Genomic DNA, 23,554 nt, shown 5'->3' with positions numbered 1-23,554 from the left:
GATTGTCATGTGTCTTCTCATCTATTCTTCGTCATTGGTTTTATTGTAGATTAGCTTATTTTACTTTTTCTGCATTGTTCCCTAAACACTGACCTGGGAAACGTCAATAATATTACGTATTACCCAATGACGTCAAAGCGGAACAGGGACAAACAATTATGGTATATATGCAGTATGTTGTACTGGAGGGCGTTTACAAGACTGTTGGCCAAAGGTCGAGTTTATTCTCGGTCATATAACGTAGAACCATTATTGCCAATGAGTTACTAGTGATTATGGACTACGTGTGTCATGTATAGTAGTTATGTTAGTGTAAATGTAAGCAGAGGGAGTCGTAAATAATAGAAGAATATAAAGTAATATGAAACCAATTCTTTACCATCATGAGGGCCATCCTACCCCCGCCCCCTCAACAAACACACACACACACACACACACGCACACACACACACACACACACACACACACACAAGATAGGTGCTGCAGCCTTGTAAGAATACGTAGGCATACATTTTATGCAAGGCCCATAAAGAAGAGAGAAAAAACCCGAAGTGATTTACTCATTAATATTCATTGATTCCATTTCACTAAATTATTTTGTTTCAGTTTCAACCAAAAACAATTAAAGCAAAACATTAAGGTGTACATAATAGCACAGAATATGTACAGCGTTGGACTACACCTTCACTATACCGACATCAAACCGATATGTCAAAGTTGTTCGAAATTCAGGGTTTATCATCTATCTTACATATTATTCTTACACAAACGTCTTGGTCGTGTCTAAGTTCATCTCCTACATTTCCACAATTGCCAGATTGTTGCTATAGTCTTTTCATTTCACTGGCGTCATTACAACTTTCATAAATTATGTTAACAGTGAGTTTGATTGTCTTTCCGTTTGTTTTCTGCATAGTGAAAATAAAGCATACATTCTACTCCTGCTCTTTCTTTGTTTTGTTTTTTTCATGTTGTATGTTGATAGTTTTGATTTTTTTTTAATGAAATCGATTTTTTTTTCTCGCTAATGGTAGAATCAAACCACGTGACATACAAATTTACAACATAAGCTTACATCATCCCCAAATGACAAAGACACTATTCATACGATTATCGGGATACCGGGTGGTGTTCGTTCTTCCGAAATTGCATGAATCTCAAAACGAAATAAATTTCGTTATTCTGAAAGTTCATGAATGCGAGACTGAAGCTTCACACTTACGGAGATGAAATAAGCTTCTTAAGAACGAAGGTACGTGAATTCGGAAATGAATAAAGTTTCCTTAACCTAAACAGAAAAGTACGTGCTTATGAATGTTCGGAATTACAAACCTTATCAAACTTTATTTTTCGGATTAACAAATCTTCTGGTTTTGACAACGTCATGTGGGCACAGGTTGTTGTATCATCTCCTTTCTACCTAACAAAAAAAACAAACAAACAAATGAACAAAAACAAGACAAAACACCAGAGTACAGACAAGTGGCAGTGGATACCTAAATGACATTTCCAAGAATTACATATACAGAAAAGATCAATAAACAATTATCAGAACAAGTGTTCCTCAGTTTCATTTCATTTCATTTCATTGTTTCTGTATGGTACTTAATAATCAACTATGATCACTTTAAAAAATATACACAATGGTTCATAATAATTCATGGCTGCCATTTTGCACATGAAAGGTAAGCAAATCATTGTGACAGAGAACGGGGACATAATAAAAGAAAAAAAGTCAAGGCACCATACAGGAGGATCCCCAGTAAGCCGAGCTTAGTATTGGGGTCTCATGCACAAACAGTTTTAACCAACTATCGACTTACTTAACTACAACAAACACAAACTATTTCATACAACAAAACATACACCATCATGTACATAATGTGATGCTGAGACAGAAAACCAAAGAAGAAAGGGATAGCGATAATTAAAGAAAAAAAGGAGAGACAGAAATAGAAAGACTCCTCGTTCACTGTACAATAATACACTGTGCAAATACAATACTATGGCAGGTGCATTCACCCTGTTGCCAGGTAACGGCTGGGTGAAGCAACGTACAGACCAGTTACTTACATCTGCTCATGAAAATAGAGAAAACATTCCATGGCATGCCTACGACAGAAGGCAGAGTATCACATAGAATGAAGGTGCTTCAAGTAATAAAAGAATTCATGTTCTGAATATGTGAATTAGGTCACTGATATTTGGCAATTACAAGCATGTGTTTAACGAATCTTTGCCAGGAACCAATTATTATTCAGCGAATTGCACGGGACTGAGATTGTAAAGAATTCCATACGTCTGGACCGGTGTGCCGAATTGATTTTTTTATCTAAACAAGTTCTGGGGTAGGGTAGGGTAGGGTAGGAGTGGATTTGTTTATTGAGTTGCTTCAGTATTGCGAGTATGAGCATTTTGTGTATGTGTCCATTCCAGTGGTGGATAAATGGCCAAAGAGGACTTTGATATCATTACCAAAACATCTTATCAAAAGTAAATTGGCAGAATATAGTTTTTAGGTCATAAACGAAATGCGTTCACACTGACCTTGAAGTCTTGAGATCAACGCGGTAAAAAAACAGATTTTTCGAACTTCTCAGTCGAAATCTTAAATAAACTCACGATAAAATGAAGTTTCCTACTTTTTCGTGAATGAACTATCAAAATAATGTCAAATGGACCATAAACAAATTATATTCACTCAATCAATAGTGAGATGATAATAATCTCGCCATTCATGTGACAGTGTCCTTTTTCGTGTAAGTGAAATCTCCTTGGTATCGATCTGAATAAACGATGTCTGAACAGACTCACACAAATTGCGAGAATATGTAAATGGTGCAACGGTAATGAGGCCCAAAGGACACCAAATCGCTACTTTGGACATAGTTTATACACACGCCAGTCCTCGATAACTCAAAACTCGACAGATTGAAAACAAGGAATCATGGTTGTTGGAAATCTTGCCTTTTTTCTGTTACTTTCTACAGGTAAGTGTGCGACATCAATGCATTCTTCTCATTGGTTTCTCATTATATTATAGTTTTTTTGTGTTTTTTTTTTTTGGGGGGGGGGGGGTTGTATTGTTTGTATTGATAATGCTTGGACTAGTGTAATTTTCACTTGCGACTCCAGGGCAATTTTCTGTTTCCCTTATAACAATCAGTGAAGTTTGCGCCGAAGTCGTCGATAATTTGGAGACTAAATTCCTGCATAGAAATAATTCCAAATGCCCTAAAAACCACTTCGTGAGTGCACGGAAATGTTGGCATGTGATATTTATTGTCTTTTCTTGAGTTCTACTTTCAGACTCTTAAAAGATGTGGTATAATTATGATATCTCCTGTAACTTTTAGTTAATAGAATATTAAAGTTGTAAAGGTTTACTTCTTACATTTAGTCATAATATCTTGAGACATTACAGTGGTGTGGCCTTAAATGATAACTCGACTAAAATGTTTATTGCAAATTATCCTTGACATTTCACATATTCGATAACTTTGTGGGTAAGTTTGGTATCCACGTGTGATGTTCGCATGTTCAAAAGTGATTTTATTTAGATCACCCAGTCACAGTATAATTACTTCTGTTTCTGTTTATACAATGTGACAACCGGGTACCAATTCAGAAAATATACCAGGAAGAGACACTGTCATAATGTTGAGCGGATGGTTCATTCAATACAATTTATGGCTAGCCTTTCCTGCTGATTTATAAAAATATATTTTCGTTTTTCGACGCCAATGTAGCCGCTGAAAATCGAGGAACTGTCTTTTTGTCATCGATTTAACTGTGAGCAGATCTAGTCTTGTTCTGCCAAAGTAAAGAAAAAGCAACGAAGATGGAAAGATCGTAATATTGACCAGTGTGTAAGACTGTTTGTTATTCAATAGTTTAGAGACTGAGGAATGTATTGGTTTATATCTTATCTTCCCTCTTCTTCCTGTCCACAGGTGCACTCGCACAAGGTATGTTAACTGAATTCTTTTATTGCAACTGATTGACAAATTGCCCTGCATCGACGTAAATAAGCACTGAATTGATCAGTGTTTTAGTAGTAGCCATGATAAAATCATGGGCGTACATACTCGAGCAGGGTGTACGCCCATGATTTTTTATCATGGCTACTACTAAAACACTGATCAATTCAGTGCTTATTTACGTCGATGTATAGGGCAAGTTGTCGGTCAGTTGCAATGAAAACATCTCGACGGAAGAATTTCATGAATTTGAATTCTTTTAGTTCTCATTGTATTTCCAGATCGCATAACAAAATGTGCCAAGTCAACTGATATTGATCGTGAGACAGCATCAATAAAAGTTGACAAAGTATGGAAGCTGCACGTCCACAAAACAATAATATTTTATTATGAGGTGCCCAGAATACGTGCTTTGGGAAGAATTAATATTTGTACAAATCAAAAACAAACACTCGAATCTTTGAGATTGGGAGAACTATTAACACAATTATTTTGTTGTTGTTGTTGTCTGATGAAAGTAGGTTCAAATTCAACGTGATGGTTCTCTCTTTTTTTTTTCCCCATAAAATAAAGTGAGCAGTATGCATTTGACTTTTGACTCAATATTAAAATAATTGCGTGACCAAACGGTATGTAGAATAAGGCTACTACCAAACAGCCTGCTCCAAGTCAGCCCCGAAGGCGTGCATCTTAAGAATGGAAATTTCCATTCAAATCTATACTAAATGTCATGCTTGAAGTCATATCGGCTGAACTGTTTGATAACTGCTCGATTGTGGGTGGGGACGCTGTGGCAAAGTGGATAAAACACCCGACTCCTAATATGAAGACGCGAAATGGGTACCTGGTAACGCTATGGTAATGATAATGGCAAGACCCTCTGGTAGAGGAGTGCCAACACTAAAGAGGCTATTCTGGATAAAGAATACCTTATTATTATTATAGCTGTTTTCGAAAAAGACAAAGGCAATAGCTTAACTCCTTGCTTTAACTTTAGCACAATTCCACAATTTGTCATGTTTATAATCTTGCCATTCAACCCTCGTATGAACAGTGTGTGTTTCTCATATGTATTTCATTCATTTGGTCGTTTCGTTAATAACTGACAATGACTGAGATGAAATATAATAATAATAAGTACAGCATTTTTAATGCGCCTTCGATCTAGTATCCTATTCTGAGGCGCAGAGGGACGTAATTATGAAAAGAATAGCATACATCATAGTCATAATTGTACATAAGAAGGTTGAAAAAGAAGAAAGAGATAGGTAGAGATATACACACCAATGAACAATTCGTTGAAAATTCAATCGAAACAAGATGCGAACATATGTGATTTCATTATTATCATAATATACTCATAATGTCTTTAGTTATTTGATAGTTTGGAGTTTTATTTCTATTATTTTGTTGATGTCTGCATGTAAATGTAACATAGATTAATATCCCGGATACAAAACTATGATAATCAATGAAATCGCGCCTTCACTTAGTACTAAAACCCTCTGATGTCTAAATAAAGTGTCAATACTGCGATAAGATTATTTTGCAACAAAACAGCTCACAACAGATCAATTTGTTGTCAATAAAAGGTGGATGACCAAAGTAACAGCAGTGTCACTTTATTGCATATGTAGGAGAAAAAAGGGTCAAGAGAAAAAGAGTCCTGATTCCTGGTATTTGAGTAGCCATGTATATCAAAACACATAAATGTAAATGACATTTTGAAATATATATTGATACCTGTGTGTGAACCACTTCCTCCTATTCCGTTACTCCGCCAAATTAAAAACAATCTGATTCAGATGAAGATAAAACAAATGCAGAAGAAAGTGAAGAGAAGAAAAAACGCATGAGAAGGAAAATTATGGACATAAACAGGAGAAAGGAGGAAAGAAAGTAAGGGAAAGCAGGAAAATGAATGATTTTTTTGTTTGTTTCAAACAGCTATAGTTCACTGCATAGATCAAGACTTCGTGTGCCATAAAGTTTCTCTATACCAGAATTTGGAGCCGCACAAGGATATGGCAGAGAAAGCACTAAGAAGGAGATGTGCCTTTGGGTCCAATTTTTTTCTACAAACTCCCTTTCTTCAGTGACAGAAATAATGTAAACAAGACAACGTGCATTGAATAGAGTAAACAACAATAATTGGAACATTATACAGCTACGATACATTTTATGAAGAACTGAAGTAATCAGAGTGAAACATATTCATACATTGCGCGAAAATGGAGGGATCCATAGAAAAAAAATGGTTGTAGAATGTGGGCCTCTCGATGATAAAAATTCTTTCGTGCTTGACCAAATCACTCGAGTTTCTATACGATCTCTCCAAAGACTGTACTCTGCCCATTCCTTTATTATCTTATTGTATCTTACCACATTCAAAAACGTCTGTTGTATAAGCAGTCCCTTGTAGTGAGCCACCTGTGATTCCGAACGCTCATCGCATTAGCCAGGAAAATGGAACCGAGTACTACGCCATCTACGAGTGCTATCCGGGCTACGAGTTGCCTCAGGAAATGAGTGTAGCGGTACTGGTCTGTGATGTTCCCTCGGGAAATTGGACAGGGAACGTTTTGTCCTGTGACGGTGAGACTCGAGATCTAACAACGTCTGAATTTAACCCCATGCTTTGGCAGTCTATCTGTTTATAACATACGTTAATGATATGCTTGTGTGATATGATACGACACCATCGAAACACAAGATTATGGCCATAACGCAGGAAAATCGCAGTTCGAAGATTATCTGTTCATGGCTTAGATACTGATGTAGCGTAATTTTTTATCCTGAATTGATGGGCGAGCAAATTGATAATAAAAAGAATGATGCAGAAGGTCAATGAAGATATGCCTCTGTAATCATAGCAATGGAGCCCAGGCATTGTAAGGTATCACAACTATTGATGAGAAAGAAATATGATCATGTCTTCATAATGTATTATCTTAATCTAGGGACAGATATTGGTATGGAAATTACTTGAGTCAACGACAAACTGGTGTAAGGTGGTTTTTTTATAGAACATACCATCTATTCTGCATACTTTATGATAGTGAAGTGATTATTCTCTGTCTTCAGTACGTTTAAAATCCCTCCAGAGTTTTTTAACTAAGTTTGTTGTGTTATTATTGTGATTGGAAGATTTTATAACATCGACAGTTTGAACTTGTATAAATTTTATACTTTAAATCATGTATTACGTTATTTATTGTCGATTTGCAGACATTGTAATAAGCTCCATTTCAAATAATGTGTTGCTAATGTGATTACTATTCTTTCTGATTCCTAAAGCTCTCGAGTGTCCAGAGCCAGCCAAACCGAACCATGGATCAGTTCAAGGAAGTGGGCGTAGATATCTTGACGTCATCACTTTCTCCTGTGACGTAAACTACCGTTTATCAAACTCGATGGCATCTAGGACGTGCGGCCAAGACGGGGAATGGACAGGCGGTACTCCTGCTTGTATACGTGAGCATGGATTCATTTGAATTGAAGCCATTCTAATTTCCGTTTCGTTCCATTTGCTTCTTTTACCTTTTTTTAACATACACATTCATAGACAATAAATTGAATAAACGAAAGGAGAAAATACTCATTTGAATTATGAAACAAAAGTATGCATTGAATTGACACTAAAAGAAAGAATATCGTGTATCTTCAAGCACATTAAAGACGCCTTTACATCACCACTGTTAGTCTGCAGTAGTGGCTGCGAATGGGTAACGCTTTTTTGGAAAGCATGCGACAATGGAAAATCGCCTGAGCTGATTTATATTCTGTTAGAGGGAACTTGAAGATGGTCAGGATTTTCACTCTAAATGCGTATATTTAGTACTTTCTTAGCAATTAGAGACTATATGAATTTCAATGTGCTGCTAATGACAATTAAGATATTTGCACCTATGTATTCTTTGAAAAGAAAAAATGCCGTATCATACGAAGGGACTATCAGAGTAATGAATATTTAAATACAACAAATTTCGTTGCGACTGGCCGGATGAAAATGAAAGTCAGGGTTTTGCTCCGTTCATGGAAAGCCCGTTTTAAGAAAGGAGATGTGGAGGGGACGTGGGTGAAAACTACAGTAATGGAAATGAATGTAATGGAAATGTCAGGTAAAACGGATGCTTACATGGAACGGCTGGCAGTATAAGTCATTACAATCGAGATTCATTGACACGGTGAAACGTCGTTAAAAAATGGCACAAACATGATGTATACATATCATGATTTTTTTCGTAAGATATTGCAAAAGTGTATCATTACTCTACAGCTGATGTTCGTAGTACCGAAGTATGTCCTTCTGGAAGCTGGATCTACAACAATAGGACTTGCTTCCTGGCTTCCGACAATCGCGGTACTTGGGGCGCTGCAAACTACGCTTGTGGAAATGCCGCCCCCATCGGCAAGCTGGCCGTCATTCCCGATCGGAGCGTGCAGATCTTCCTTGAGGACAGATTGCTGGAGAGCCAGTCAGGTTTGTCCTACTGGATAGGAGCGTCGAACGGATTCAGCTGGAGATGGGTTGGCTGTGAGTATGTCTCTTATCCGAAGCATCATGATAGAACGTATCACTCGGGAGGAATACAAGAATGTATGATTCGGAGAAATTTGCTTTATCATGTTGTCTTTTCAATGCCGCACCACCATTCCCCTGGGTGCTGTTGTTGTTTTAAAGAAAAAGGAAGAGAGAGAGAGAAAACAATTGGGGCCCTATACAAATAATTTGCCCCAGACAATACTAACATAAAACAAACATTATAAATCTTAGCGATATTAAACAAGAATATTGAATATACCATGTCTCCACGAGGGAGGTTGTTGTTGTTCTTGTTCATTTTCCATCTGTGAAGATGGCTGGATAGCCCATATTCAGCTACACTAAGCTGGTCTTCCATGAGGTACAGTTGGATGTGGGGTGGGACCACTTCACCTTGTTAGACACCCTGCTCTTTGCGATGAATGAATGAAGCGGGATCTTTTACGTACATGAGCTGTGACTCTCTCATACACGGGACCTCCATTTTATGTCCTATCCGAGGGACAGTGTGTTTTGCCTCTTGCTAGAGGGGACGGTATGTTTACACACAACATTGCTCAGTCCAGACTCGGGTTCGAACCCGGGCCGCGTGATCGTGAGGCAGACGCGCTACCGACTGAGCCAACTCACCGCCCGGTCATTATTATCGTCTCCACAAGGGAGCTCATAATGGACGTCTCCGCAAAGGAGCTCATTAAGTCTCCACGAGGGAGCTCATAATATTATAGAAAATACAACTGAGTATATGAATATAAGAACGACCCAAGTCCATGGAAGAGCTCACTTAAAACTTGGCTATTTAGACAAGCTTTTTTTAAACATTTCCTTTATTCCTTTTCTCATACCTCCTTTTCACTGGTTTTTTCTCTCTGCCTCTCTTTCTTGCGCCATGAGCATCTTTTCACGATGAATACCGGCGCACTACAAGTGTTCATATTATTATTATTATTATGGAAGACCATTTCGAGTAAACTAAAAAAAAACCTTCATATCTTTTTTGTTTGTCCAATAATATTCTATTTAACTGTGATGGGAAGGCAACATTGTATATACAAATTAGAACATATCTTATTATGACAATTAACATTTTCATTAATTGTGGAGAGGCCATTTTGTGTGGTGGACTTGGGTCGTTCTTTGATTCATATACATGATATTCTGCTATAGAGATGAGAGGTGGATGAGAGAGGGCGCTATTATATGAATGTAAGAACGACCCAAGTCCTGCATTCTTACATTAATTTAAGATTTAACTCATTCATTTAAGGCACTTCCGGGGGTAATTAGGATTTATCATTTATACACAAGATGAGTTCATGCATAAGCTACAATTTCCCATGTCAAACTGACTTTGGCCAAAAATTGGACTTGGGTCGTTCTTATATTCAGGTCTTCAACTATCAAAATATCAATCACCCCTTGGTGCACAAAGGCCTGAAATAAAAAGTACATGCAAAGTACATTGTATATAATTCCTTCTACATTATTGGTCTTCCACCACCATGTCGTAAATGTGTAACGCAATGGAAGTTTCGCAGGTCTTGCTTTTTCTATCTTCCTTTCTTTCCTTCGTCATAAGTTAGTTTTTGTTTGATTTCAGGCAGTAATGAGTACATGGCGTGGGATACACACGAAAGAATGGTCCTACTATAATTTTCCTCGTGTAGCTGGATAACTATTTTAATCTATGAACTCCTAAGTTGGATTCCTTAGGATGATTTGTTCACTGTTTCCCTGTTTTTTCCTGTTTTTTATCTAATGACAGCTGGAGACGTTATTTCGTTCTTCTCCTGGGCTCCAGGAGAACCAAACAGCATGACTGACCAAGAATACTGTCTGCAGCTAAGCAGCTTTAGTCACATTCCGACTTCAGCAGCTCACAGTTACTCCTGGAACGATGAGTCGTGCTCCTCCACGGATAATCCACGAAATAACTACTACATCTGCGAGTTTGGTAGGTTCGCTGACAGGTTTAGCAAGTGAGTTGGGTAATGTACTCAAATGAATACCAACCTGTTCAGACTCAGGGTATTATAGCGCCTCCATCCCTCCAAACATATCCACACACCAACACACTCACACACAAAAGAGAAATATAGGAAAATCTGAAGAAAAATTCAAAGAAAAAAAAAAACATTTTTATTACCGCTTCCCATGAGTTCTTCATTACCCGTCAAAATGGAAGGGAAGAGGAAGGGGTGACGGGAGCATCATCATCCAAGCACGAGCACTATCCTTTGATAACCCCATATATGTTACATCATACATCTTCATTAAAGTAATTACCATCATGACGCGTTGTTTAATCCCGCGAGCACTTTTTTTTTTCAACGATCCCTGTGATTTTTTTTATGTCCAATTTACTGCTAACGCAAGTCCTGGGCCCCGTTTCTTAAAACTTGTGATCAGTGACAACTGCCATATTTCTGTGACAAATTTGCACTCAGCCAATCAAATGCGGGAATTTCAGTAGCATACAGCAGTTATGACAACTCGTCACTAATCACAAGTTTTATGAAACGGGCCCCTGATTTCTCCGAGAAGACCATTCCAGCCTAGAGAGTATCCATTCCATTCCTTGGCTCTGCAGACATAACGTGCCCGACTGCGTTCAGTGGGTCTACTCAGGTGTTCTTCGATGGCAGGTGCATGGCCTTTGTGGAGCAAGCAAATAGCTGGTATAACTCAAGGGACTCTTGCTCGGGGAACGGGGGCTGGCTGGTGAGGATCGAAGACCAGGTGAAGCAGCAGCTACTGGTGGACACGGCCAACGCCCTCAACGAGGGGATTAATCCAGGCTCGGAACCGAACTGGTGGATCGGGGGTAGCCGCGATACGTCAACGCAACGGGACTGGATATGGTCTGATGGAGGTACTGTCGGCATGCAAGTTCAAGCTTTTGCAGAATGCATATGTTTCCACACAATACGTTACACCTGATGGACTTCATAATTTCCTTTAATAATTTGATTCGAAACAGAGAATTATTATCAAAAATATTTTAAAAAAAGAAAGAATTATATCAAGATATCAATCTGTGATGTAGAATACATGTTTTAACATAACCTACAGAATATCAAATATCAAACATGCCACAAGATAATAAGATCACAATAGACTATCAAATGAAATGCCACAAAATTATAAGATCACAATAGGCTATCAAATAAAATCTAAAATACTAAAATTCTGTGCAATATTGATCACAAACATAGAAACAATGATCATGACAATGACAGAGAAATGATAAGGTTTTTCAATCCCGATTGCATTTTGACAGATCTTGTTGGCAACAACACATTTTGGGGCCCAGACGAACCAAGCTCAGTCAGTGAGCACTGCGTGGACTTACTCATTAATTTCAACTATTTGTGGAACGACGAGAATTGTGAAAGAACAGACAATTCTCCCGGCCATATCTGCCAATACCGTAAGAAAAGGGGGATGGGATTAGTTAGCTCTTCCATTCATAGTTGATAATGGTAGTCCAATAGAAGTACTCTCTGCGTAAGACAATCTTACAATTTCTACTGCCGTTGTTATCACCATAATAATGTGCATCGTTTGACTTGTATCCTGTCAAATATTTTCCAATTGCACAATCGGAATATGAATAAAAGAAAATAGTAATAGCAGTTGAAATGTTACCGTAGGATTAAAATATATTGAAGAATGTTTGTAAAGCGGCTATCTCTCACAATTATGATTACGATAATGTTCATTGATGTTAGATGGTATAGGTTCTCAAGATACTGTCATATTTTTATATAGGCCTACTTGCATTGTTCTTCCGTTCGTAAAGATTTGTTAGCTAACATGGATGAAGAGTGATAATACAATCAATTTGAGCCAAACAATATTGCAAGATGTGTTGGATTCGAAAGATCAGGAAAAATATCATGCCATAATTCGTAAAAGAAAACAAGGTCAATGTCAGTAATAAATAGCACACTTCGTTATCCATTCTTCATGGCCCTATCGTACCAGCGGTCAACAGAGTTCCTGTCCAGTGTAGTGACCCTGGAACCCCTCGACACGGAAGTTATACCTCAACCCATCCGGATCGGCTGTTTGGTTCCACCTTGACCTTCTCTTGTGACGTCGGTTTTGATCTGATAGGGGAAGATCAACTGGAATGCATGCAGGATGGAACTTACGACCTTCCCGCACCAACTTGTACTCGTATGTATCCGGCGACAGTTCTGTCCTCTGCGAGTCCGCGCTCGTGTTTTCGAGTGTCCTCTCACAGGCTGCTCTCATGAGGCGCAGGGGACAATACTTGGATGGCGAATTATGTCGTCACTCTGTAATCAACTTGTTTAATATGTTGAACAGTACGAGCCCACGAAGATGTACCCCGCCAGTCAATGTGTATTAACGTTATTGGGTTTTTTTTTCTCTCTCTCTCTCTCTCTCTTTTTTTGGCATTAAATCATCCCTGTCTTCTCTTCGAGAATAAACAACAACAACAACAACAACCAAAAACTCAAGAGAAAACTGCACAATGTATATTTGTGTAATCTCTGATGTCACCGAAAGGGTGGGAGAAGAAGCTCTAATTGAAATGATGTTTGTTTATAAGGCCTAAATGTGACAGATGTTCATAGATTTCATTTTGGCGTGCTGAAAAGATTAAAGAGGAATTCGCCACTCATCTACATTTGTGACAAAAATTTGTCAGTGCATTTTGTTTAGTTAAAGGCCGTGTCTCAAATTTCCGGGCAAGCTACGCGGGCTTGTTGCGAGTAGGGATTTTCCAGCTCGCAGGAGAATTTTCCCCGGGCGGACAAGAATGTTTGCGAGTTTCGCACTTGTGCCTTACCTGCTAGACGCGCTACTTACCTTCTAATTGAGTGTATCCCGTGTGACCTGCGTGAGAGCTGTTGAAACAGATCCGTTTTCTATTACGAGCGACTTACGGGTACTGCGAAGTACCTGCGTTGGAGTTGCCTGCGAAGTGCTGCCGGTAAGGGTCTCCTACTGGTGTTCTGCGTGTACCTCTGCGAGCGAACCCCCACGGCTCACTCGGAACAAGTTTGGAGCATGCTCAAGGCCTTGTCATACCGTATCTGGGGAAGTTTTGCGGGTTGACTTGCTGGGAAACAAATTTGCTACCCGGAGCTCTCCGCAGTTGGTCCGCACCTGACAGTACCTAGCGCGTATCTCGCCCGTAGTTGCCCGGAGATGCGCACGCAAGTCCGATTTATCCGCAGCCAAGTTTTGAGCATGACCAAAACCTTTTCCGGGTGTGTCGCGGGGATTGCCCGCAGAGGTCCATGCAGAACACCAGTAGGAGGCCCCTTAGCGGCAGCACCTCGAAGGCAACTCCCACGCAGGTACGTACTTCGCAGTCTCCGTATGCGGCCGAGATAATGACATTCTGTGGGACTTCTGCCATTCCTTCAGAGGAATTCCTTCTCTGGGTTGTCAGCCCCCACGCGTCTGGCACACAGGTCACACAGAATACCCGCAAGTAGAACTTAAGTAGAACGCGTCCATCAAGTAAGACACATGCACTGACTCGCCCAAATCCTAGTCCGCCCTCAGAAATTGTCCGGTATATTGGACAATCCCCACAAGCAAAAAGCCCGCGTAGCTTACCCGGAAAGGTGGGACAGGGTCTAAACAGGGTTGCGGTAAAAAGATCTCCGTGCGCACCTCCGGGCGACTACGGATGAGATACGTGCGAGGAACTGTCGTGTGCGGGTCATCTGCGGGGATCTCCGGGTAGTAAAAATTATTCTTCGCAAGTAGCATGCAAGGCTTGCCCGGAAAGGTGTGACACGGCCTTTGGTGTCAATTTTTGTTCATCTCTTCGGAGTCCTAGGTGTCAATTACATTTTTTTTTTCACTGCGGAGGATAATAATGTTTGTTTCATTGTTTGGTTACTTTTCCCCAAAGCTATAACGTGCGGATCGGACATACCTCACGTGAACAATTCTGAGCCTGTGCTCATTGACGGAAACTATTACGGCTCGCATGTAGTCTATGTGTGCAACGAGGGATATTACCCAAGTGGTGACGTCACGTCAGTTTGCCAAGCAAACGGAGATTTCACTACGCCCACTGGTACCTGCGAAGGTAAGAGGGCGTCCTGCCTGATACCACGGGACCTCTCTTATCATCAGACTTGCAGGTCTAGTACTTCAAAAAGGGAGTTGTGTTTTGTTTTGGTTTTTTTTATATATATATATATATATATATAATTTTTAATACAATTTAATTCAATCTATAGCATTCTAAATCAGTTTTGAGGGTAAAACATCATTTTTTTTTTTTTTTTTAGAAAACCAATAACAATAGTCGTTGTATATGGCTTTGATGAAGTGCTGGTGTATGTCAGTGTCACTATCAGTTTACCATACAAGTATGTAGTTAGTCGAAGTTGGGAAAAGAAGAAGAGGATATAGGAAAATATGGTAGAACAACAAAGAAGTAATCTTTGGAAGAGGGAGAAGAGAAGGAAAAGAAGTCAACTGGAAGATTATTGGAAACTAGAATGTCTCAATCATAGTTTTTCCTCAGTAAGATTGACTACTTTAAAGTTTCCTACCATCACAACGTGATTGCAATAATAAATCCAAACATTCCTATCATACCGCTTTCAACAAGCTAATCTTATTTTGAAATTCCCAAATGGCCAGCATGAAATAACTACCACTTACTGCATTTTTGTGAACAAAACTTCTTGTTTGCAACAACAGCATTACCAATGCAAGATACTGTACACAGAGCATGTTTATGGTTGCCAATTTCTAGGAAATTGTAGATAGTAAGTCTGTCAGAATAATATTCAAAAATTATTTCGCTTACGAATTTATCGACAAACAGAAGTGTCGTAACATCACTGCCAGAGATCGCTATTGATCAAGTTTGCTTCCTTCATATTATTCTCGCACAGTGTTACCCTCGGCGACATCGACAAATTCCCCAGGTAAGGCTTTCACCATAATGCAGTGTTGGTTTGACACTATACTCGCGTGGCACCATTCTTACGGAATGTTCATGGGAGGTTGATTTATTGGCGAAGCAAATTTGCACCTTTAGGCACATAAATACGGCTGACATCTTGTTACCATGTTACCATGGTGTCATGATTCGTTGGGAAACTGTTCAACTAAATTATCTTCTTGAGTTTCTCAATTTAAAAAGACAATTAACCAAAATGAGATGTAGCCAGCACTAATAATGGACTAGTTTTCTTGTCTTTTTTCTCGGAACAAGGTTTTTCTTTTCTTTTCTGTTTCCCTTTACAATTTTACCAACAAGAGGATTATAAATACATCTAAACATTATCATATGTCACCTATATTGGTACATGTAGACACACATATTGTGAGAGGGATTGACAATAAAGTTAAACGTATGCTGACAAGATTTAAACCATTGCTTGGCAAATTGTTTCGTCTAGGCCTATACGGAGAAAAGAAGTGAATAATTTTGGAACGCTTTGTGAAAAGCACAATGAAACGACTGCGAATGTTATTCATCCCGTGATTAATTTTCAAAATGTCTCTACTTCTGTTCCACAGGCACCAGTAACTATCAGACAGCATCTCCACGCGGTACAACCGATAGAGGGATGACATCGCCCGTCACAACAACAGTTTCAAACCCGCCAAGTAAGGACAGTCTTAATCTTTATCATGTAATTGGTTTGTGCCTTTGACTATCAAAAAAGGACAGCGGTAATTATCTTCTATGTGTTCGGCGTTCAATCTAAAACACATTGTGTTTCCACTTTGAAAATCCCACGCTGCATGGTCATACATGCCAGGGCCGGCGCAGTGTTTTCAAAAGTGTGGGGCCCACTTCCGGGTTTCATGAGCTAACAAGCAAAAAAATAAAGAAATAAAAAAAAGCTTCTCAGCTCATCTCTTCCCGTCCACTTTCGGGTTTCTTCAGCTGACAAGCAAGTGGAAAAAAAAAAAGGTCCTCAGCTCATCCTCTCCCCTCCCATTTCTGGGTGTTATTAAAAAAAAAAAAGATCTTCAGAGAAAACACATGACCTTATCGCCGCCATACTTCAAGATCTCTATCTATTTCTATTTTAATGCCACTTACGTACTTCCGGGTTGAAAAAAGTGTGGAAGCCCAAAGTGATGACACCTTATGTATTCCTTTGTATGGTGCACAAAAAGTGTGGGGGCCCGAGCCCCCACGACCCCCACGGCTGCGCCGGCCCTGCATGCTACCAGATTTTTTGTTTCCGTGTAAGTCAAAAGGTGCAAATCTGTGAAAGACCAGGTCTGTGAGAGACCGATTTACTACATGCATAATTAATTTTCTAAAAACCAAAGAAAAAGAGTATCGTTGAAATAAATTTATCTGCGATAGCTTTATTAGCATGCTGATATTTGTTTATGATATCTTTACGCCGGCCGCATAAACCTCACTATTTTGTAAGTCGATGTATTTGTGCTTGCATTTAACATCAGAGTACAACTCGGTATAAAGTAAAGTTGAATAATGCCTGTTTAATATCCCAGAAATCAAGTACACAAAACGTATTTTCCCAACAATGCAGCTTACGCCAGAGCAATGTTATTATATATAAGGGAGGTTAGTTCCTTCTACAGTTCGTCATTTCGAAACACTCAAATTCCGTATATAGCTAGATATTTGTTGGTCCGAAAATGAAAATAGAGTTCGACTAGCAAATCTTATTTCATTTTCGGACTGTAGAATCTTCGCAAGATTTTTTTTTTTTAATTGTCGGACATACAAAGAAATCTTCGGCACGTTCGTAATAACGAACCTTTCGCATAATGAACTGTAATCGTATTTACCTCGGACAAGACCCACGACAAAACGTTTAAAAATGCATTTTCTCACATAGGTACTAGGGGGAGCCAAACATCACATCAAAATACCACGACCAGTGGAAGAGGGACAACACCCATGGTAACAACCCCTTCAAGCCAAACATCACCTCAAAATACCACGACCGATGGAAGAGGGACAACGCCCATCGTAACAACCTCTTCAAAGAAGCCTAGTAAGAGCGTTTCGAGATTGGTTTTAAAGCTCGTCCCTTCTGTGATGTTTTCAGATGAATAAGCAGGAGCTTTCGTGGCTTAGACGATGGGCTTATGCACACGTGAGGTTCGAGTCCCGGCCTGGCAGTAGTGTCCTCTGACAAAGGAGCTTCATTTCTTAGTTGCCAGCTCTTTTGGAGTAGACTGAAAAGGATTACACTGTATATAGTTTCATGACAATTGGACACTAATGGTGAAGCGCGAAATTGTTTTAGAGATTGCGAAATTATACACGCTGTCATGAAACACTGATGGCGACGGCAATAATACTTGCAGATTAGATCAGTCACTGCCAGGTGCAAGATGTTACCTCCTGGAAAGTCTGCAGTGGACCTACACACGAATAATCACTAGATATCCCTTTTTTGGAACAAGACTGAAGAAGAAAGAGAATGATTACAACTTTCGCATCAAATCATTGTAATGTGGTGGGAACCTGATACCAGGGGCTCCAGGAGTGATGATTTGCTATTAACAAATATGATTGCTATCATGAATGCTCTTTATGAATGTTCTATGTTTCAAACCAATAGGCCAGGGATGAGGAAACCTCAAGTGTGCTGTATGCGGTTGCAACCATTTCATTCTCTCGTGTAAATGTGAATGTGATCACATGAATTCTTCAAATTCCATATGTCACGTCTAATGTTGGATTGCGAGAATGCTTCTTCCACTCTATTTGAATGATTTTACTTTTATTCGTTCAGGCAACTTGAACATGGAGTGGCATTATACTTTCGGATTTCTCAACCTCCTTTCCACAGGTACCAGCGAATACCAAACATCAACTCCCAAAGACACCATGACAGCCGGTGGAGGGACCTCAGTCTTCCCAATTACAGTTACAAATCTACCCGGTAGATATGATATCAATCAACAATTTTTTGAGAGTCAAATTAAGTGCATTTAGGTGATAACTGTTGACGTAACACAGTGGAACACTTAATTTTCATCTTTCTTCAAAAAAAAATCAGGAATATACTATTTGAAATATCACAATACTGTTATTTCTGTCAGTTGATTACAATAAAATCTTGCTCAGGATATCCTACCTTCGAATTCATAAACCAAATGTTTCGCTCACCATGTCCCTCTCTGATCGAGGTTTAAGAATCGGAGCAAATAATGGCAGGGCCGTCAGGAAGGTCGAGGTAACAATGAATAGGCTGCCATCCCTATGCTGGAAAGAACAATATTCCCACATTGTGTTCACAGTGTGATCACAATTGTCGACTGTGTGAAAACGGTCGAGATGATTTCACACTGTGGTTTGGTTTTCACAAAGGATTCACATGGTAATATTTTCCGTCACACTGTGAATTGATAATTCATGATGTGTTCAAACTGTTACAGCTCAAATCTAACAGTGTGAAGACTGTGTTCACACTGTGTTCACAATGTGTTCACATTGTGTTCACATTACGTTCACTCTATATTTCCCATACTGTGGGACACTGCGTTCTTTCCAGTAGGGATGGGTAAATAAGATCATAATCGAAGCTTTCAGTATAAGTTGTTTAATCGATCTCTTTGTCCTAATCTCCAAGCGGACGGAATCACCCTCACGTGCGATGACCACAGCATGGCTGTAAGGATCCCCATTGCTCTGGCTGGTGGAGTCACCCAAGTTGACGATCTTCATCTCCTGGGTGACGAGACGTGTGTTGGCGAAATATCCGAGGACAATTTGTTCATCACCGTGGCAACCAACTTGACGGACTGCAACAACACAATCTCGGTACGGTAGTTACTCCTTTCACAGCCATTAGCAAAACTACATTGCTCGTATTGATGGAATTTGAGTCTGTTATTCTTGAGAGGTGTAATTAAGAAAAAAAAGTTTTGAGACGACATGTTTGAAGTACCACTATGGATCTTGGTTGCCAACATCACCTTAATCCTTCTTTCGATTCCCAATGAAGAGAAGCGTGTGTCCTTTGTCCAGTTGGTTATCATACGAATTTTATGCAATAGTAGAGTGTATAAGTTTTGGTTACTAATCAAAAATAAGTTTTGATGTATAAGAATGTCAGTAATGGTTTCAGATTATCTTTGTTTTTTCTTCCTCTGGCAACTCCTTCAGTCACTGGCAATACTTCTGAACTTTATACGTATAGTTTTAACGGGTTATAATTCAAATTATTATCATGATTGCCATCTGCAATGATGCAATGTACCTACTTCCAATTTTGATTAGAGAAATAACTGCATTAAACAGAGAAAATGGCCCATACCTCCGACGAGGTATTTGATTACCACTTATCACTCTTATAAATCCACGTAATTTCAGGAAGAAGACAATGTTGAAGTATACGGCAATGTGGTGGTGGAGAAGAAATCGCATGTCGTAACTCGCTTGGCCGAGGTATACATACCCTTTCAGTGCTCCTACAACCGCTCGGCCCGAGTCGGTCTGCGCTCCTACCAGATATCCAACTACAGACTTTCTTCCAATCAATCCTCTGCTGGGATGTACGCCTTCTCGCTGGACTATTACAAGGACGGAGGGTTCATGGAGAAATACGCCGAAACGGATTATCCCATAGATTTAGAGCTTAATGAGGATCTATATTTCGGTGCCTCTGTCCCATCCCAAGATGGCACACTGGACCTCAGCATTGGAAGTTGTGTGGCGACACCATCTACTTCATACGAGGACGAGAAGTACCCCATTATCCAACAAGGGTGAATATGAGTTCAAGCGTTGTGCTTGCTAACGGCAGATAAATGATAATAATGTTCTGTCGAGGCGTGTTGAGAGAAACGTTACCATTCCAGCTTTTACATGTATGTACAGGTTGGCAAAATGTGTCCGTATTGATAGTTAACAACCTTAAAGGGTGTCTCTATTATAAAGAGGAACTCTTAAACTTTAGAAGTTTAGAGGCAATTCAATGCTTCAATTCTTTGCTTGTTTTAAACTCGAACTAATGATGATTCATGCCCTTGTGGGTGACACATTTTTTCTTGGATTCTTTTATATTTACCTTATTCCAAACTCACATTTCGTTTTTTTTTTTTCATAATCATCTCAGGTGTGCCGTGGATTCCACAGTTAGCATATGGCCTGACGAGCTTAACTTTGTCGGCGTGACGATGAGCGCGTTCAGATTTGTTGGACTTGGTAACAGGGTGAGGACGAAGAAAAAAAAAAACAGTTTCATTATGAACGAACACCTGATGTACGTATTAAGGACAAACCAAATGTAATGTGGGCAAATTAATCTAACAGTTAAACAAGTTCATAGGTTTATGTGTGTTCTTGTTGTTGTTGTTGTTGTCGTTGTATAGTTGCTTAACTGTTGTTATAGTTACGACTACCGTTGTTGTGCTGCTGTTCTGCTGTGATGGTGGTGAGGTTGCTTGTCCCTGTGGTCGTTCGTGCTGCTTCTTTGATGTTGAATTTGATACTGCATCTGCACGACATTCTTCCAGTCTGCAATGTTGTCTTGCCGATATTCATCCATATTCCATCGACTACCCTCATTGAAAGCCAACATAAGTGTGAACATAACATATGGAAGTTATCTATTTGCGTAAGGAAGAGAACGATTGACAGATTTTGTAAGAAAGGGTCAGGTTCAAGTTCAGTGATATTTACTTCAAGGACAGCGGCGAACCCATATACTTTATAAAAAATATCTTCATCCACAGGTGTACATCCACTGTGACTTGCTGGTGTGCGCAGCCGTTGGCGAGGAAGAGCCATCCGAGTGCAAACCCGAGTGTTTCAAAGCGTTGCAGAACCGCGACAGACGTGACATTATCCACTCTCCCAGATTAGCAGAGAAGAGAGTCACACAGGGACCAGTGAGACTGAGACGCAGCCCGAGGGAACAAGACAGGCACAGACGTCCAGTTCCAAATGGTACGCTGAATAGTGGTATCATTTTCGTTTCTGTTTTCAAATACGGGTACTGTGGTAATTTTTTGCTGTATAATCTTATCACTGTCATGCAAAGCTTGACAGTGATAAAAATAATGTGTAAATTTCATTAATGGTAGTAGTCATGTGGTGGCTTTAATTTAACAGTGCTGATGTAATGTGTATTACGGTGTCCATACTGTCACGCAAAGTCTTAGCTTGACAGTATGGACACCGTAATATACATGACATCGGCACTGCTAAATTAAAGCCACCTCATGACTACTAACACTAATGAAATTGACATTTTATATTTCTTTGATGGGAAGTTTAGGAACATTTCACATTGAGGCATTATTCAAACATGACAATCCAGATTACCGACCACATCTGCAGATTTTAAATATGTGGAAAAAAAAAAGGATGCCATACCTCCTTTCACTTTGTATGTACATAATAGAACACAGATAACGAAACTCTGAAATGAGAAAGAGAATAAAAAGAGCAAAAGAGGGTGCTAGTATCAGTGCAATCCATATTTCAGACTTAATTCAAACATTCATTAATTCGTAAACCAAAACTGAATCCAAAGAAACTTAAATAAGTTTTCGCATCAATGTTTTTCACAAATCTACAGTTTCAAAGTAACACCAGCAAATGAATAAAGCAAGATGATCAGTATTGCCCGTCATTGTCCGTCATGCTTGCTTTGCTTTTATCTCAGAGACCTCTCTTCGCTTCAACCCGTGGATGTTGGTTTCGGTTGCCCTGGCAACAACTGTCCTCATCCTGCTTGCTGCTTTTGCAGTGGTCCTGCACAAGATGGCGCCTCTGCTTGCTCCTCGACGCAGCAAAGACTCCTCGGAAGTACTTCTTCTGGAGGACCGTGACGTCACACATAAATGTTAAGCGTCCATTGCATTTTAGAGAATGGGAAGGAGCTTTCAAAATTCGCCTCGAGATTTCCAATCCATGGTTTGCACACACATGGTACGAATGCGTTTAGTATCAGCAACGCTCCATAGTCTTTAATGATTGTTCTGATGCTATGATGCACCTTTGATTTCACGTAACGTATTGATAAGTCGTCATTTTTGAGAAGCGTGCACTCATTTTTTTTTTCACTTCTAACGCGAACTAAGTACAATAATACCCTATCAGAGAATGTCGTTTTCATCGGCTTATTTCTATTTGAAAAAAAAAATGTTACTTTGAAACATAAGGAAAGCAGTAAGGAAACATAAGGAAAGCAGTTTTCTCTTTTTCTTCTTTTTTTCTCTTATCTTCACTCCACGCATTAAGCTGTTTTCTCCCCCCCCCTCTCTCTCTCTCATACACACACACACACACACACACACACACACACTCACACACACACACACATACTACTTTGTTTCTCTCCTCTCTTTTCCGGCATGACAGCGACTTAGTGTAGGGATTTGTTCAGGGTTTTGTTTCGGATAAGTTGGGTTATAGGTCTTTTTGTCTTAGTTTCTTTGTTTCATCCATTTTCAATGTTTATCAGTCAATCGATCATATAATTTCTTGTATTACGTGTGGGGGGAATGCAGCCTACAAGCTCAGCTTTTTAGCATTCCTCCCCATTTCCAACATTTTCCTATACCAACAAGTTTTCTGCAAATTCATCCTTTACTTTGTATAATGAAATTTATGCACTGTATTCAATTTTTGTAATATATCTATATGTTTTTGTTGGAAATGAAAAATAAATGAATGAATGAAAAAAGATAAAGTATAATTGTTCAACCAACTACTTTTGTAAAAGGCTACGTTTGAATGTTTTGTAGTGCTTTGTAGATTGTACAAAAAAAAAGGTAGCAAACTTTCAATTTCCTGGTTTGTATTCAACATTTGTCGACACATACGAATGCAAAAATATAATAGTCCACGAGTGACCAGTGGTTTTAATAATGGTAATATAACAGACAGAGATATAGTCTTCACCGGTTCTGTAGACAGTGACGTTTTTATGTAAAAATACGTGAATAGAAATATAAGTTACATTTCTGTAGCAGGTGAGTATAAATGCCAGCAGTTATCTCACTAGTTGTGAATGATTGCCCTTTATAAAACAGCAGCAAAAGTTGTTTAATCCCCAGCTAG

The 23,554-nt window shown here is 39.3% G+C and overlaps 1 protein-coding gene across 1 annotated transcript; it reads left to right on the top strand.

Moving 5' to 3' along the window:
- The first annotated feature begins 2,947 nt into the window (after positions 1-2,947).
- LOC140231226 (sushi, von Willebrand factor type A, EGF and pentraxin domain-containing protein 1-like) lies at positions 2,948-22,359 on the top strand. Its single transcript, XM_072311371.1, has 18 exons — positions 2,948-2,990; positions 3,954-3,968; positions 6,393-6,575; positions 7,278-7,454; positions 8,260-8,517; positions 10,292-10,480; positions 11,117-11,398; positions 11,807-11,956; positions 12,514-12,708; positions 14,429-14,608; positions 15,429-15,461; positions 16,060-16,149; positions 18,330-18,422; positions 19,113-19,303; positions 19,856-20,250; positions 20,601-20,697; positions 21,220-21,433; positions 22,155-22,359. Exons 1-18 carry the CDS (start codon positions 2,948-2,950, stop codon positions 22,337-22,339), a joined length of 2,970 nt encoding a protein of 989 aa, XP_072167472.1. The 3' UTR covers positions 22,340-22,359.
- Positions 22,360-23,554: the final 1,195 nt, after the last annotated feature.

Source organism: Diadema setosum, chromosome 7, assembly GCF_964275005.1.
Source record: "Diadema setosum chromosome 7, eeDiaSeto1, whole genome shotgun sequence".
Lineage (NCBI taxonomy): Eukaryota > Metazoa > Echinodermata > Echinoidea > Diadematoida > Diadematidae > Diadema > Diadema setosum.
Note: the sequence above shows the minus strand (reverse complement) of the source record. Positions and strands in the feature narration are given on the sequence as shown.